The sequence below is a fragment of the Suncus etruscus genome, chromosome 18 (assembly GCF_024139225.1).
Source record: "Suncus etruscus isolate mSunEtr1 chromosome 18, mSunEtr1.pri.cur, whole genome shotgun sequence".
Classification (NCBI taxonomy): Eukaryota; Metazoa; Chordata; class Mammalia; order Eulipotyphla; family Soricidae; genus Suncus; species Suncus etruscus.
The window spans coordinates 20,938,929-20,955,034 of NC_064865.1; the positions used below are offsets into that span (position 1 = coordinate 20,938,929).

The 16,106-nt window shown below is 40.0% G+C and overlaps 1 protein-coding gene across 1 annotated transcript in view; it reads left to right on the forward strand.

Annotated features, from left to right (window-relative positions):
- NOX3 (NADPH oxidase 3) overlaps nt 1-16,106 on the forward strand; it is a 234,125-nt gene that overhangs the window by 170,851 nt on the left and 47,168 nt on the right. The window contains exons 7-9 of the mRNA XM_049764743.1: nt 6,865-7,010; nt 10,096-10,277; nt 14,092-14,221. Coding sequence (XP_049620700.1) covers nt 6,865-7,010; nt 10,096-10,277; nt 14,092-14,221 — 458 coding nt within the window. The remainder of the gene's footprint in view (nt 1-6,864; nt 7,011-10,095; nt 10,278-14,091; nt 14,222-16,106) is intronic.

The window sequence follows — 16,106 nt, forward strand, 5'->3', positions numbered from 1 at the left end:
AAATTTACAGAGAAGGATCAAATCCAATTTTAGCCTGGCTAGGAGGCTAAGCTCATGGAGCCCTTCCCACTATGGCAGTCTTGTGTCATTCCATAAACCACACCAAACCCCTGAATTTTTCTCTCTACTGGTCTGTTTTTGTTTGTTTTGAGGTCACACATTGCTGTGTTTAGGGCTTACTCCTAGCTGTACCCTCAGGTATCATTCCTAAGATATCAGGGGGACCATGCTGGGTGCTGAGGTTTGAACCCTCTGTCAGCCACACACAAGGCGCTCCATTCTATCTGTTTCTTTCTTTTGGTTTTGGGGTCCTATCCAGCTGCTCTCAGGGGTAATTCCCGTCTCTGCACTCAGAAATTACTCCTTCCCAGCTCGGGGAGCTATAAGGAGTGCTGGGGGTTGAACCTTGGTTGGCTGCATGCAATGCTAATACCCTACCTGCTGCGCTATCCTTTCCCCACTTTCATTCTTCTTAATGGGAATCATTTTAGACTCCTGCATCCACAGTAGGCCTTGAAAAGTCTCCGCAACGGAACAGGAATGCTGTGATCAGGTCAGTTCTGTCCTCTAAATAACCACCGCTTATATTTTCTTGCCTCCAGGGATCTATCTACAAGGATGTCCAGGTAGTTGTGGATAATGTGCTAAAATAAGTTCATAATAAATATCACAGGGGGTGTATTGAGAGGAACAAATTCAGTTTAAGCTCAAAAGAGCCCAGAGGAGCAAGTTCTTTGGACAGATCCTGAGCCCTCAAGAATGGCTGTTCCAAGCCACAAGAGCTCTCGAAAGGTTCCAGTCCTGGGCCTGCCTAGCACGGAATGGGTTGGATGTGTTTGACAAATGATTGGCAGGCATGCTGTGTGGAAATGAGAGCAGAATGTGAAAGCTGGGGGCCCAGGTGCTGGCTGCAGAAGTGTGGCCAAGATTTCTCCTGGGTCCCTTTTTCCTCAGGCTGTTTAATTAGGAGGCGACAACTTCAACATGACTCTTATCATAGACAAGCAGGCGGAAAAGAGCAAGCACTGGCCTCACTGGCAGGATTCTCCCTCCATGGTGCTTCCTTTCATCTCCCAAAAAAAATAAAAGGAAAGGAGAGGAGAGAAAGAACCTATCTCAGAGCAACTGGCTCTAACTGTAGCCTTTATGATTTTTTTTTGGTTCACTCTTCAATTAAAAAAAAACAAACCTCCTTATTTGAACACAGAAGTTCACTCTCCAATTAAACATACAATTGTAGTACATCCAAGATTGCTGCTCTCTTTTAACTGTGAAAGGACTGGTAAGGAAATAAAATTGTGGGAAGGCATAGATTAGCATCTTTTAATCTGGCACATTGGAAAATTCTAGAAAAAAGAAAGAGTGCCCTGGGAAAGTACAAGGGCTGCACAGATGTAGCAGAAGGAAAGCAGGTGAGGAGACTGAATTAGTCACAAAATGTGGAAAGGCCCTTTAAGCCAGGGCTGGGTTTGTAAAGAGATTTTTTTTCCCATTCACAAGCAGATCTCTTCTCAATGAAAAATATCCCAGATAACTACAGAAGAGCAGAAAAGGGCTTAAATGTTGGCTCATTTCATCCCATCTGCCCTCTTTGCAGATGAGAAAACAGGGCCAGAGAAGGTTAGCTGAGAAGTTTCCTCTTCAATGTTCTCTCTGCCCCATATTGATATCAAATTTCATGACATAAAGTGATGGATATTGATGAGCAAGAAAGAATTCAAATCATCTCACTGTTTCCTCCAAACCTGAAGCAATTGGCACCATTTATGCAGATAGTCTGGCTGTTCATGTTCAAATTATTGAAAAGGAAAACCAGAAGACAGTTTCATGGAAATTGGTTAGTTCTGAAGTTTTGTTTGTAAAATTCAAATGCAAATGCCCAATGTGTCTGACACAAAAGTGGCTTTATTTTAAAATAAATAATAAAACATATATAAGGTCTCTCTCCAATGTCTATGTCTAAGCTTCTCTCTTTCTCTCTCTCTCTCTCTCTCTCTCTCTCTCTCTCTCTCTCTCTGACACTCTCCACTTTGAAGTTTGACAATATTTGTCCTGTTCCATGCTATCCTGAGGTACCTTTTGCTATGCTTTTTGTTGTCCAGTCTGAGGTCTACTACTCTGTAGTGAGTCTCTGAGATTTCTGATCTACCTACCACTCCAGGTCTATCACCCTCTTCCCCATCCCCATGTCTTTGTCCCTTTGCTGTTGCCATGTGGGTGAGAATTTTGAGAAGTGTTTCTTTGCTCCCCTCTCCCCAGGGAACTTGTGAAGGTTCAAAAAACAAAGTTCTCGGGGCCGGGCGGTGGCGCTAAAGGTAAGGTGCCTGCCTTGCCTTCGCTAGCCTTGGACGGAACGCGGTTCGATCCCCCGGTGTCCCATATGGTCCCCCAAGCCAGGAGCAACTTCTGAGCGCATAGCCAGGAGTAACCCCTGAGCGTTACCGGGTGTGGCCCAAAAACCAAAAAAAAAAAAAAACAAAACAAAGTTCTCTTGGGGCTAGTGGGATAATACAGCAGGTAGGTTTGCATTGCTCACAGCCGATCAGGGTTCTATCCCTGACATCCTATATGGTCCATCATGTCCTCAAGACTGATTCCTGGGCATAGAATCAAAACTAAGCCTTGAACACTGCTAGCTATGATTTAAAACATCAAGTTCCCTCTTTCACATTTCTTTTATGTTTGCTATTTTACCCTTAGTCATTTCTATCATCTATCTTCCTGACTACCTCTTATGTTTGCAAGATTAACAATAACCAACTAAAATTGTAAGTAAATTATCCAGCTGTCCTACCTTTATTTAAAAATACCTTATTTAAAAATACCTTATTTAAAAATACCTTTATTTAAAAAATAAAACTAGAAAGAATCATTTTCAACCTATTCCCTCCGGAGTTCTCACTTAAAAAGTGCCTTGGGATAGGTTATCCGACTACATGAGTTTTTTTCAGCTCTGTGCTGGGAGTTTGGCAATAAGAATAAATAAAAAGTTCAATAACTGAGCTCGTTCAGTGAATGTATTTAAATTTAGTTTAACAGTGTCAAATTCTCACGTGGAAATCAACTTAATAGGAAGTAAATTATGATCAGCTACTCATTACATAGAAGTGCATCAGAGACTGTTGCATGGAAAGACACAAAACAATCTTAAGACATTCCTTTCTTCCCAATTGACCTCTGTGGATTATGGAATACTACCACTGCTCTTGGAGTGAAGCTCAATGTCTATTTCTGTAAAATGCTTTCCTGCCAACTTTAGGCCTGGCAGAAAAAATCAGAGCAAAGAACAGAGGGTAAAAAGAAATAATGGAATATACCAAGACCAAACAGGTGTATGAACATTTAGTAGAAATAAAAAATGATCAGACTTAAAGACCAAATACAATGCCAAGGAGAACAGAATTGAAAGCCAGAGGAGAGCTGGAACACCAGCTCACTCCATGAAGCTCACCACAAAGAGTGGTGAGTACAGCTATAGAAATAACTACACAGAGAACTACCATAATCATGTGAATGAATGAGGGAACTGGAAAGCCTGTCTGGAGTACAGGTGGGGGTGGGGTGGGATGGAGGGAGATTTGGGACACTGGTGGTGGGAATGTTGCACTGGTGAAGGGGGTGTTCTTTACATGGCTGAAACCTAATCAAAATCATTTATGTAATCAAGATGTTCAAATAAAGAGGAAAAAAAGAATTGAAAGCCAATCTACAACAAGCTAGACACAGAGGGGACCACTTATACTAGCAGCCCGGGTGTCAAAGAAGGGGATATGGGATGCATGCTAAGAACAGGGGTGGAGGGAGGACAACACTAGTGGTGGAAATGCCCCTGATTCAATGTCACTATGTACCTAAAAAAAAGTTAAATGGCAAAAGGCATACTTGTATCATAGGCAGTAAGGATTCTGAGAGTTGGGATCAGTCATGTCTTGGGAGCCCCTGGCCTAGATCAAAGATGCCCAACAAAGCAAGGAGATTTAGCTAAAGGCCATCAGAGAAGTGAGTTTCCAGGGACTAGTAAAGTTTAACAATTATTGATTAATCACAGGAAACAGTACAGCTTGAAGGTCAAAAAAAAAATGGTTCCCAGAGCTTTTCCTTTTCCTTCCACCTCACATATGAACTACAGGCTCCTTGCCTTACTTTATTTTTTCCCCAAGGGATTCTTTTAAAGTATTCTTGGAAATTGTGTCCTGTTGCTGAATACACTATTCTCAGTACTCTCTAGGCTGACTTTTTTGTCAAGACAGCACATTCCTGTCACTAATGAGTTAAAGCTAACTACAGGCATGCATTAGAATTCACATGTACCCTCCTCACAATCCTGACATGCTCACTCTCCCTTTTTGCTGCTTGTCTCTGCCACATGTCACTCCCCTTCATCATCCTTTCTGTATCTTGCATGATTCCTAAGACACTCAAAGGCATTGAAGCATAGACTTCCTTGCTTTTATCTCTTTCCTACCTATTCATGATACTCTACTTTCTACCTATAAGATCTGTAAACACATGGAAAGTTTCTCATTTATTCTATATTTTTGTGAATGTGTGTGTGGCGCTATAAATAACTGTCCATGAATTAGTCAGTTTTGAGTTTACTTTTTGGGCCTTACTGTTTGGGGCCTTACTATTGACTTTGTAGACATATTTCCATGTTTGAACCAGGGTTTCTTGTTTATACTCTTTCATTTTGGAAGTTTGGGGCATACCCAGCTGCAGTGAGACAACAGGGCTCCCCAAACAAAGCAAGCATTCCAGCCCTTTGAGTCATCCTCCCAGTTCTTTTCCACTTCCACTTCAGTTTTTCCCAATCATCTTTTTCTGAGCATCTACCCACATAGCTTTTTGTTTTTCTGTATTTATTTTACAATAGTACTGATAGGAGTGTTTTATATGTGCTTTGCTTTTACTCCGCCCACTCCCAGAATCACGAGATTCCCTCCATCAGCATCCCAACATTTGTCCCCATATACACACACGTTCCAGCATCCCTAGTTCACACTTATATTCCCCATGCCTCAGTACTGTTTCTATTGGTTATTAACTTTTTGAATATCTGTCTTTAAAAATGTTAAAACAGTTTTACTTAATTCACTCCCATGGACTGAGATAATATGCCAAATGTATTTGAACAGTGTTGGAAATATAGTAAATATCTAATATAAGACTAGTATTTTCTGTTTAGAACAATTGGCACTAAGCAACATTCAGAAACACTGGTCAATATTTGTGACTCTTCAGGTTAGGAGGAGCCTATTGGAAAAGACAGCTTAGTAACTACAGGAAAGCTTTCCAGCTTTACAGATCCTGGGCTTAAATGGGAAAGCTCCTTTCCAGAGAAGACAGAGGAAGAAATCTAAGACACCATGTTTGGTTGGCCACTCAAAACCATATCTGACTTGATTTGTAACATAAAGACTGAAAAAAAAAAGCCTGTACCCAAAACTATGTATCTTCAGAGAAAACACACCTCACAAAGCTGCTTCTTCATATTGACTTCTTGATTCTTTCTCTCTTTCTTTGACTTCTCATTGCTACACAGCAAAACATATCCAGAAAAAGTTCTAATCAGTCTACTCTTGGTGACTGTGAAATTTAAAAAATGCTAGCTAGAAAATTATATGGGTCTTAAAGTGGGAGTAAAATGTGGCAAGGTAACTATGAAAATGGCTCTGACAAAAGAATTTGGGGGTCCAGAGCTGAGGATAAATGGAAAATGGCAATTCTAAGTAAATCTGCTACTTGGTGCTTGGAGACTAAAATGGCACCAATTCTAGAAGTTTCTGCTGTGGCTTTGCCAGCTTCCCCTCTCCCCTATGATCAACACTGGATAGCCCTGGAGAAAGCTACCATTGAATGCACTTTGTAGAAGGTATATGATAAGTCACAGCTACTTTTCACTGCGGATACAACAAACCTTCCCCTTCCCAAAAATCTATCAACTAAGAAACTATCTCTACCCGGAGTAATGAATTCTCATTTCACACTTGAATCTGATCCTATTGCAACTTCTACTGTCACCCAGTAGGGGTCTGTGCAATGTTGTCATGAAGTCGTCACCTCTGAATTCCCCAGAGATTTCACAAGACAGCAAATAGCAGCTGCTGGCCCAGGTTTCCTGGGCCAGTTTAAGCCTAATTCTGAGTTTTTGCTCCTGAGTTAGTGCTCCTCACTTAGAATTTTGACATCATGAATCCACGAAGTAGAAAACTAAGGCTTTCTTCTGAAAAGTAGACTCAAAGACTGGGGTCATAGATACTACAGTGGGGGTACAGCGGGGTACTTGCCTTGCATGTGGCCAACCCAAGTTTGATCTGCATCTGGTCCCTTTTGTTCACCAAAGCCCATCTCTCATGGAGACTGAGAAGCAGAGACAGAAACAATCATATTATAGGCAAAATCATCTTTGTATGACATGCAAAATTATTCTAGGAAAATGCTTTCTGTTTGTTCCAGAAAGAAGTCAGATACAGTTATTTTGTGGTGTCATAATATCTTTCTCCTTTTTTTCTTTTTTCTATCCTTTTATTTTTTGGTTATGTTTGTGGGTTACATCTGGCTGTGCTCAGGTCTTATTCCTGGTCTGTGTTTGTGAATGAATCTTGGTGGTGCTAGAGGGCCTTTTGGGTTGCAGGGATTCAAGGTTGGATTGATTCAAATGAATATGATTCAAATGAATGTGGTAAATCAGAGCTTCTATGATTGCTCTCTCCACTGCATTGAAGACCTTAGAGATGCTACCCCAAGAATCCACTTTGTCTTGGGAACCTAAGACAGGGACACACTCATAAAAGAGGAATAATTTTTAATAACCTTGAGGAAAATCTCAAGCAGCACATGTCATCTGCATACCCTCAACTGCAGTTATCCATATTGTGGCACATTTGTACAACCTGGAGCGTTACCATGCTAGCCAGTCAGCAGAAGTGAAAGGACTTGTGGCTGCACTTTCTAAACTTGGCAACATCCCAAATGAGACTTACCTCAACCCCATACGAACCTTCCACATGGTAAGTTGTTCTTGTATGTTACTTTTCTGAAAAATCCTTCCCTTTCTATCTCTTGGTCAGGAAACAATTATTGTAGAAAATTTTGATTTATTTCTCTATTTTGTTTGTTTTGGGGCCACAACAAGTGGTACCCAGGATTTGCATTCAGGAATCTCTCCTGGCAAGCTTGGGTGACCATACAGGGTGCTGGGGATCAAACTCATTTCACAAAGTAAATGCTCAACTTTTGATTCCTCATATGCTTTCAACAAAGATTTCCAGAAGAGCTTTATCCAAACAGTAACAACTTTTTCCCCCTTTGAAAAAGAGGTGGCATTTTTGTGCCATAAATGTTAAAAGATTATAACCAACAAGAAAAAAATGAATATTGGTTTATTAGTGTACAGCTGAAAAATAATATAGATAAAAAGAAAAGTAGGAACCTGTTCAAACTCAAATGTTTTACATTTTAAAAGCTGCTCATGATGATTTTATTTTTTTCACTGAGGTTAGAGAATCATTAAAAAATGTGAAATTGATATTATAAATTGGATGTGTTCATTTTTAATTTTCAAATTATTTTCTGGTTCTCTGATCTGTGTCAGATTTTGGTACATGAATAACTGGCCTACCAAGTCAGATACTGACCAAAGGTGTTTATTTCACAATGAGATCAGCAAGACTGTGATACCATTAATATTAATTATCTGTGTGCCCAGAGAAGCAGCAGAACCCCCAAAATATACCCACTTAAATCCACCTGAGAAAACTTGAGCATCCCTCTCCTAAATTCTACTTCCTACATCTATCTTCCTGGTTAGTCTAAACCATTTGCATATACCTCCTTACTAAATTATGTATCCAACATATCGATGAGGATAAAATTATCTGTGTTGTCCAAAATGAATGCTATGAAATGGAACTTTATTCCCATCATCATATGGACCATCTCTTTTGATCACTTGACCTACTCAATTTATTTGAAAAAGAAAAATTCAGATTCTCTTTTTAGGGATATTTTCATTTTTGCAGATGACATTAGAAAATATTCCTGGGGCTGGAGAGATAGCATGGAGGTAAGGCGCTTGCCTTGCAATCAGAAGGCATCCCATATGGTCTCCCGAGCTGGCCAGGAGCAATTTCTGAGCATAGAGCCAGAAGTAACCCCTGAGAACTGCTGGGTGTGACCCAAAATCAAAAAAAATATTTATATATATATTTCCTGGTTATCAACCAAACTCCAGATGCCCTAATCTGTGGGATATTTTAGGTATCACCCAGTTGAGCCATTAATTTATCTGGGTTCTTATTGGAGTTACTAACCCCAATAGACCTTTAGAAAGTTTCTTGATTACACACTCCCAAGTATGCGTCTCAATAATATGAAAAGGCCATAGAGTACAAAAGTATTTCTTATAAAAACAATTTAACAAAATGATTAAGCTGCCCCCAATGGAGTTATTGTATAATTTTAGAAGCAATATATGAAGTGAGCACTAATTAAGTTCTAGAAACCCTCTAACTCAGAGTATTTGGAGGAAGAGCCATATCAGTAACACTAAATGCATGTAACAGAGTTTTGGGAGACATGCAGAGGGATTATTTTAATGGCTACATTGCAACTCAAACCAGTCAATCAATATGTTGCAAGAGAAGGGAAGTGTGGGGATTTGAGTTAATAAAAAACAAAGAATGAATTGGAATTAGTACATCATATGCTGTAAATAGATTTCCAAAATGTCTGAGTACGCATGAAAAAAAATCTTTTAAATGTTTTAGACATAGCCCTTTTATTTTATTCCCACTGTTTGCTCTCAGAAGAAGAAATAAACATGAAGAAGTGAAGTCCCTGCCCAAATTACCTCGAGATCTCAAAGCAGCCCAAATTAATGAGATTTTACTGACAAAAGATAAAGTTGAATTTATTGAGCTCCACAGTAGGAACACAATGCATGAATACTAATGACTTGAGGAGAGTATGAGAAACTCACCATAAAGAAACAAAATGCTTTGTGATTCCTATTCTGAAGGGGTACTTAACTGTCCCTGGAATTCACAGGTCAAAATCTGGGTCTTTCAGCAGTGTCTACCAGATAAGAATAGCTGCTTCGTTATTGATCACTAAGGATTTACAGTTTTATTCCAAGCCTCCTGAGGTGGCTTGAAAGAAATGCAAGTCATGGTCCTTCCAATTAAAAAGCAAGAACAAAATATAACCTCAAGGGGACCAAAAGCATGCAGCTGCTTTATTAATAATGCCCCCAGGGACCTCTCCCCCAAAAAGCGTCCATTAATGTTAAAATGCATGGCACCAGGGAATTTAAAGAAATACACCATTTTTATTTTAAAATTGAAAATGTGATGGGGCCGGAGAGATAGCATGCATGCAGAAGGATGGTGGTTCAAATCCCAGCATCCCTTATGATCCCCGGAGCCTGCCAGGAGCAATTTCTGAGCATAGAGCCAGGAGTAACCCCTGAGTTCTGCCCTGAGTTCTGCTGGGTATGCCCCAAAAAAACTAAATAAATAAATATATAAAAATAAATAAATAAATAAATAAATAAATAAATAAATAAATAAATAAAAACGTGAAACGGCTTCACATGGAAATCTTTTATCTTCCAATGTATTTTTATCTATAATCTTCAATTCAACTTCAGAACTTTAACATACAAATTTTTCTTTTTTTGGGGGGGGGGGCACACCCAGCGGTTGCTCAAGGGTTACTCCTGGCTGTCTGCTCAGAAATAGCTCCTGGCAGGCACGGGGGACCATATGGGACACCGGGATTCGAACCAACCACCTTTGGTCCTGGATCGGCTACTTGCAAGGCAAACACCGCTGTGCTCTCTCTCCGGGCCCAAATTTTTCTTTTTTTAAAAAAAATTTTAATGTATTCACGGAAGGACATCTGAGGAGTATTGCACAAAGCCCATGTCCACTGTCTGCTGGAGTAAAGGAAAGAACCTCCTTGTTTGAGCTGTAACACCTTGAGGCTAATATCTTCTTAGCAGAACATCTTGAATGGCCCAAAGCTTAAAGTACTGGCCTTAAAATGTAATGTCAGACTGAAGATATTAATGTTAATTGTACTATATTTTTCTAGAACCCAAGCACTGCATTGATAACGACAGTGGCAGGTGTTACTGGCCTGGTGATCACTCTAACTTTCATCCTGATCTTAACCTCCTCCACTGAGCCCATCAGGCAGGCCTCCTATGAGCTGTTTTGGTACACACACCATATTTTCATCATCTTCTTTATCAGCTTGGCTCTCCACGGGGCAGGGTAAGTCCAGAGGCTGCTCAGAATTTATGTCTAATATCTGTGAACCGCAAAATAATCTGAGAATGTCCTTTGGGTAAAGAAACATCCAAATTGGATATTGTCAATGCAGGAACCAATGGACTTGTCAAAAACAAGAGAACTCCTATTGACTACCAATGTTGTTCCAGAAATATTGGACTCATTCTATGTGAGGAACCACTGTCATTACTTTTTCTGTTCGAGAGTCTTGATATGTTTATAAGAATCAGGAACTGTCAAATTGCAGTTTTTTAAAATCTACTTCTGCAGCTCCATTTATGTGCCATGAATTGAAAATTAAGTAATAGAAAAACACCAAATGCTTAATGTCCAAATTTCTGGAATTTATTTATATAATTTTACATAGAAATTCTATATATTATTATAAATTCAATAAGTTTGAGAGTAATTTAGTTTTTCATCCCAATTAAAAATACAAAGGAGAAAAATGTTTTGGCTTTTGGGACACTCATGGATTGCACAGGATCTTACCTCTGACCCCCAAAAGCTTGATTTAAATAAAATGTGGTCTAAAATACATACAAATATTATCACTGAAGAAATACCTAGATTCAAATTATTTATAAAATGTTCTTTATACATAGATTCTGAAACTTTAATCTATTACCTGTTTTTTAGAAATAAAATTACTCAGATTTCAGGTCCCTGGAAATCTCTCGTTTAAGTCAACATGGGGCTGAGGAGATAGTAGGTAGCTTACCTTGCATGAGTTCAATCATAGCACCCTGTCTTCTGAGCATTATAAGGAGTGATCCATGAGCACAGAGTCAGGAGTTAGTTCTGAGCACCACAGGCTATAATATCACCCCCCAAAAGAAATTAACAAATAGAAAAATCCCCCAATTGTGCCTAAGACCAATACCCAAAATCCCATCCCTACATTTCCACCATGTGGTTGGGGTAGGGATTGCTGACTGGTCTCTTCCTATGCCCCCACCTAGTAGCACCCTCACATAGTAAAGCACTCCAGTCTATACCTCATTTGTCCCCCATCTCAAATACTGAGTGGAGGGGCTCTGAGATCAGAGATAGATGACACTTCTGCCCTTCCCTGAGGAGTTAGCACCAGACCTCAGTAACTGCAGGATCCAAAAGACCTGGTGACTTGGTGACAGAAGCTCCCCTAGGACCAAAGGACTGCTCCTGAAGTTTAGCTTTTCTGCAAACTTCCTTCCTGCTATCTCTCTCCCACACCAGCTCTCCTTCTATCTTACCTTTATAACTATGATGCTAGAAAGACAACCTCACCCTCCATCAGCTCACCTGAGCCCAGGACTTGTAAATCAAAGAAATGTCTGTGGGTGACATCGTTTTAAAACCTGCCATCGATTTCTTTGTTCACCCTAAGTAGCTCATGGTGAAGTTAACAATTGTAGAAGCCCTCATGGCTTTTGAATATCTGCAAGAGGGGGTGCAAAATGGTAAATAATGCAATGGGTAAGGAGCTTGCCTTGCATGAAGACAACCCTGGTTCAATCCCAGCATTCTGTAGGTTACTTGAGTTCCACTAGGAGTGATCCCTGAGCACAATAGTCAAGAGTAAGCCCTGAACACGGCCAGGTGTGACCCTAAAACCAAAATAATAACTATTCTAAATCAGCAACAGGTTCTTCCAAATATGTGGTCTCCTGCTTCTCAGGCTGACTTTGGGTATTGGATGTGGGGGTTACCTGACCCCCCAAAAATGGAGGTGGGATCAGGGATATGGTGTCACAATGTCCCTGAGTGAAACTTCAGTAATTTCTCCACTTTATTCTTTCTCCTAGGACAGGGTGTGACCCTTTGCAGAGAGAAACTGGAAGGGCTGTTCATTCCCCACACTATTTAGAATATATATGTGTGGCCTTGCCCACATTTGTGTCCATCTTTCTGACCCTGAATGGAACCTTATAAGAGCACCAGAGTTTTCCAGTGGACAATGGTTCTTGGGGATGTTTTTTCAGTTCTAAGTAACATTTTGAAAGATGGAATTTGTTAGTCATTCTAACTTAGTTGAAAAGCTTATTTTGGGATAAGAGCCTCATTTAATCTTCTCAGCTTGAAGTGTTCCACAGCTACTGTTTACAGTAAAAAGCAATTTGCAAATTCTTTACAAAATGCCAAGTAAAGTAGGATTATTGGAATGTGTTAAAACCCACTAATCTTCCTATTGTGGGATGGCATAGATGAAGACATTAAAAAATTTTAAGTTTTAAAAAGATGTTGTCATTATAAATGTTGGAGTTTCCACAGGAAAGGAAATATTACCTGCAGCCAGAGGATGCAAATATTTAACTGGACAAATCTTTTTTTTTTTTTCTCACTCCCATCTGTTATTTGCCCCAATTAGACTTCTTGGGCTTTCTCCTGGGATATTCTCAAATTCTAACTCAAGAAAGACAGTGGTCAAGTTGGGCAATGACACACAGCTCAGGGGATCAGGGGTCAATTTTCATGCTGTTTACTAAGATATCACTGCTCTACAATGCCTAGTGCTATATTGTGTTACCTGCTATATTGTGGGAACCCGAGTCTCTGAGGTGCAAAAGCAACTCCAATTATAAGCAACTTCAGCCAAACAATGTCAGTATGTTTATAAGTCAGCTCCCAAACTAGCAGCTCCCAAATTTTATATCCTTGGTGGCATATGCTTGACAGCTAGTATAGCAAGCAGTGGGTGAACCAAGAGACTCATTCCCACAGTGTTTGTCAGAGGCCAGTCTAGAGGATCACAGCAAGATTGCAGGACTCTTGTGCTCATTCACTAACGCTGCCTTCCATTTTCATTCTCCAACTCAGACAATAAATCTCTGAGTCATTTTGGGTTTTTTTATTTGTTTGTTTTTACTAATAATTTTTATTTTGACCAAAGTGGATTACAAATCATTCACAGTAGCATTTTGTTTTTAATCTAATTTAAGCAAAAAATTTTGTTTTGATTTGTGATGTGCAAAGTTATTTATAGTTGATGGGTTTTTTTTTTATTCTTTAATCTGACAAATACACCTTCCTCCTACTCTGCCATATCAAGTGAAGCTCGCTTCCAGCTCACATCACTAGGCCTAATCCAGAATGGAAGTCAGAGTACTTCCCTTATGACTTGATACCTGTTTTGAACTTTAAACAGGTCCAAGTATAGTTGAGTTTTAGATATACAATGTTTCAATGCCAGTCCCAACACCAAAGTCAATCTCCCTCTTCTAGGGTTCCCAGAGTTCTTCCCAGATCTCTCCCCACCCCCGCCTGCCATTATAACAGGCACCTTAAGTTTAGTTGTTCAAGTCACTTGTCCGACCCTGTCAAACACTAAGCCTGGTCACAAAGCAGCGGACAATCTACTTCCAATTTCTTCCCTTGAGATCTTTTGGGTGCTCACAAACAAATCAAGAAAAATAAAAGTTAGATAAATCGGCCCAAGACCCAAAGCGTACAAAGTTAGCCAATTAGTCCAAACCAGCAATCAAGAGGAGAGGTAGCCTAATTAAATCCAACAGTCTACAAAAGGCTGTGTTCAAACCATTTCTCTTCATTATGAATTCTTTAATAGAGACACTTTCCATTTAACACAGGCTCCAAGACAGGGGCTCATCTTTCCTGGGGAGCTTCAAAGGGCCTCGAAGCTCCTGAAATGCCTGTTTGCAAATGTGCTCAGAGAATGAGTGACAGCTTGTGTTTCCAGGTAGTGAGTGTGATGGTTTAGAAACTCTCAGAACATTTTCACGTGGTATCCTGAGAGTGCATAGAACCGCCATAAAACTAAGATGTTTTCCTTTGTTTTTATTCTTTACATGGTCAGTCGGATTGTTCGAGGCCAAACATTAGAGAGTCTATTACTCCACAATGTGACCCGCTGTCAGGAGTGCTATACTGAGTGGAAAGCAAATGCCTCGTGTCCCACTCCTCAGTTTGCTGGCAAGGAGCCGTCGGTAAGAACAAGCCAGTTAGGCTGACTAGAAGTAACAAAGGGACATGGAGGGATGGTCAATGGGAATTAACTATATGCCCCAGAAGAATAAGTTCATTCAAGACATAACAGGACCAAGGGAGGGAGGAAAGTCAAAGCAGTGGTGACGTAGGGACAAAGATGAAGGGATGTAGAGCTTTTCTTTTTTTTATTTTCTTTATTTAAACACCATGGTTAGTTACAATGTTGTTCATAATATAGGAGCTGAAAACAATGGGAGTGTTTAAATGCATAATCTGCCTCTTCTAATTAAACTCCCACCCCTGAAATAATGACAATGTTCACCCAAAGGAGACTTAATCAGAGTTAGCGATAATAGCCACAAGATCGCCAAAACAAAAACAATTTATTTTTCTCCTGATATGCTAACACCATTACATTCAATAGTATAGAGACCCTCTCAGGTAGCTGAGAATAGACCTTGCATGGCTGGATGTGGGGTTTGAGAGAAAATAAATGAAGCCAATGGACTAAAATTAGGAGGAAATAAGGTGCTCTATATACATATCATTTAAAATATAATAATAATAAAATGACAGCATATATGCAGTGGGCAATTAAGTCATCGATATATAAAAAATACTGGCTTTTCCTTAAAAAAAACTTCAAAAAGATATTCAGTTCAGCACTGGATTTTATGAGTGGAAAGCACTACGAGAGATATTTAAAATAAAGAGACGGGGAATAGATGCACCATTAGACTGCAGTTCTTTTAATGGACAGTATAGATTGTCTCTGTCTTAAACGCCACTATGGGTCGTCACTACCCAGCCTGCATAGTAATGAAGCCCATGAAGGCTGCTCTAAAATTCTCAGCTACAGCATCTCCATAAAAAAATCAATACCTTCCCACACTTCACGCATACACACCAGAGCCTGCGCCCAGCCGTGTAGGCTGACATTAATTATCATTAAAAGGAGGGAACTTACCCATCTTTCTGTTAACTCTCCCTGGCTACACCTCCTTGCACACCCAAACTCATGTTGGCAGTCTTTCCTATTAGTTTTAATAGATCCTGATTCAATGCATGTGTAGGCCGTGCAATTACCGCTTGGCTGAACTGAACAATATTCTCTCTGATGTCTTAGAGATACTGAATCCAAAAGGCAACCCAAGGACAAGGAAGGGGCCTTGAGCTTCCCTGTACCTAGTGCACCCTGTCTCTGCAGGCCTCCATCTCTGTTTCTTTGTCTGTCCTCACTGGGTGCACTTTTTGCTAAAAGCAAGTATTGATTCATTCCCCTTCATGGTCATGTGCACTACTCTAGTTTTAGCACAGAGAGAGCTTTGCACATTCCCTGGATGTTGCACTGATCATTGGTGATCAGAGGAGTCAATTGCAGGCACACCTCAGAAATACAGAGGTCACCAGAGTCACTAGACTAGCACACAAAAATGAGTTAAACAAATATGGAGTTTGGATTTTGTGCAGAGAAAAGAGATGCCAACGTTCTAAGTGTGCTCTAGCATTATATCTTAAAAAAAACAACCAGTCTGTCTCCACTGTTGACCAGTAGGGCATATGTGGATCACGTTATGGCTCAGTGATAATGGGGTAGTATATCCCTTGCATGGGTGAGACCCTGGGTGTGATTCCTGTTACTGCTGACTACCCAGGGTCATCCTGAGCACCACCTATTATGATCCCCAGCATCTCAAACAGTAGCAAAAATACAGCTTTGCTAAAGGAAAAAATTAAAAGCAAAATGGTACTGGCAGTCAGAAAAAAATTGTGTGATAGATTTACTCTATCATTGCAATGTTGCCACAAACATTCCATGGAGAACAAATACAAGACTCACGAATAGAATCAAATGAGACACAGTGAAACGAGCATGGCCACAGT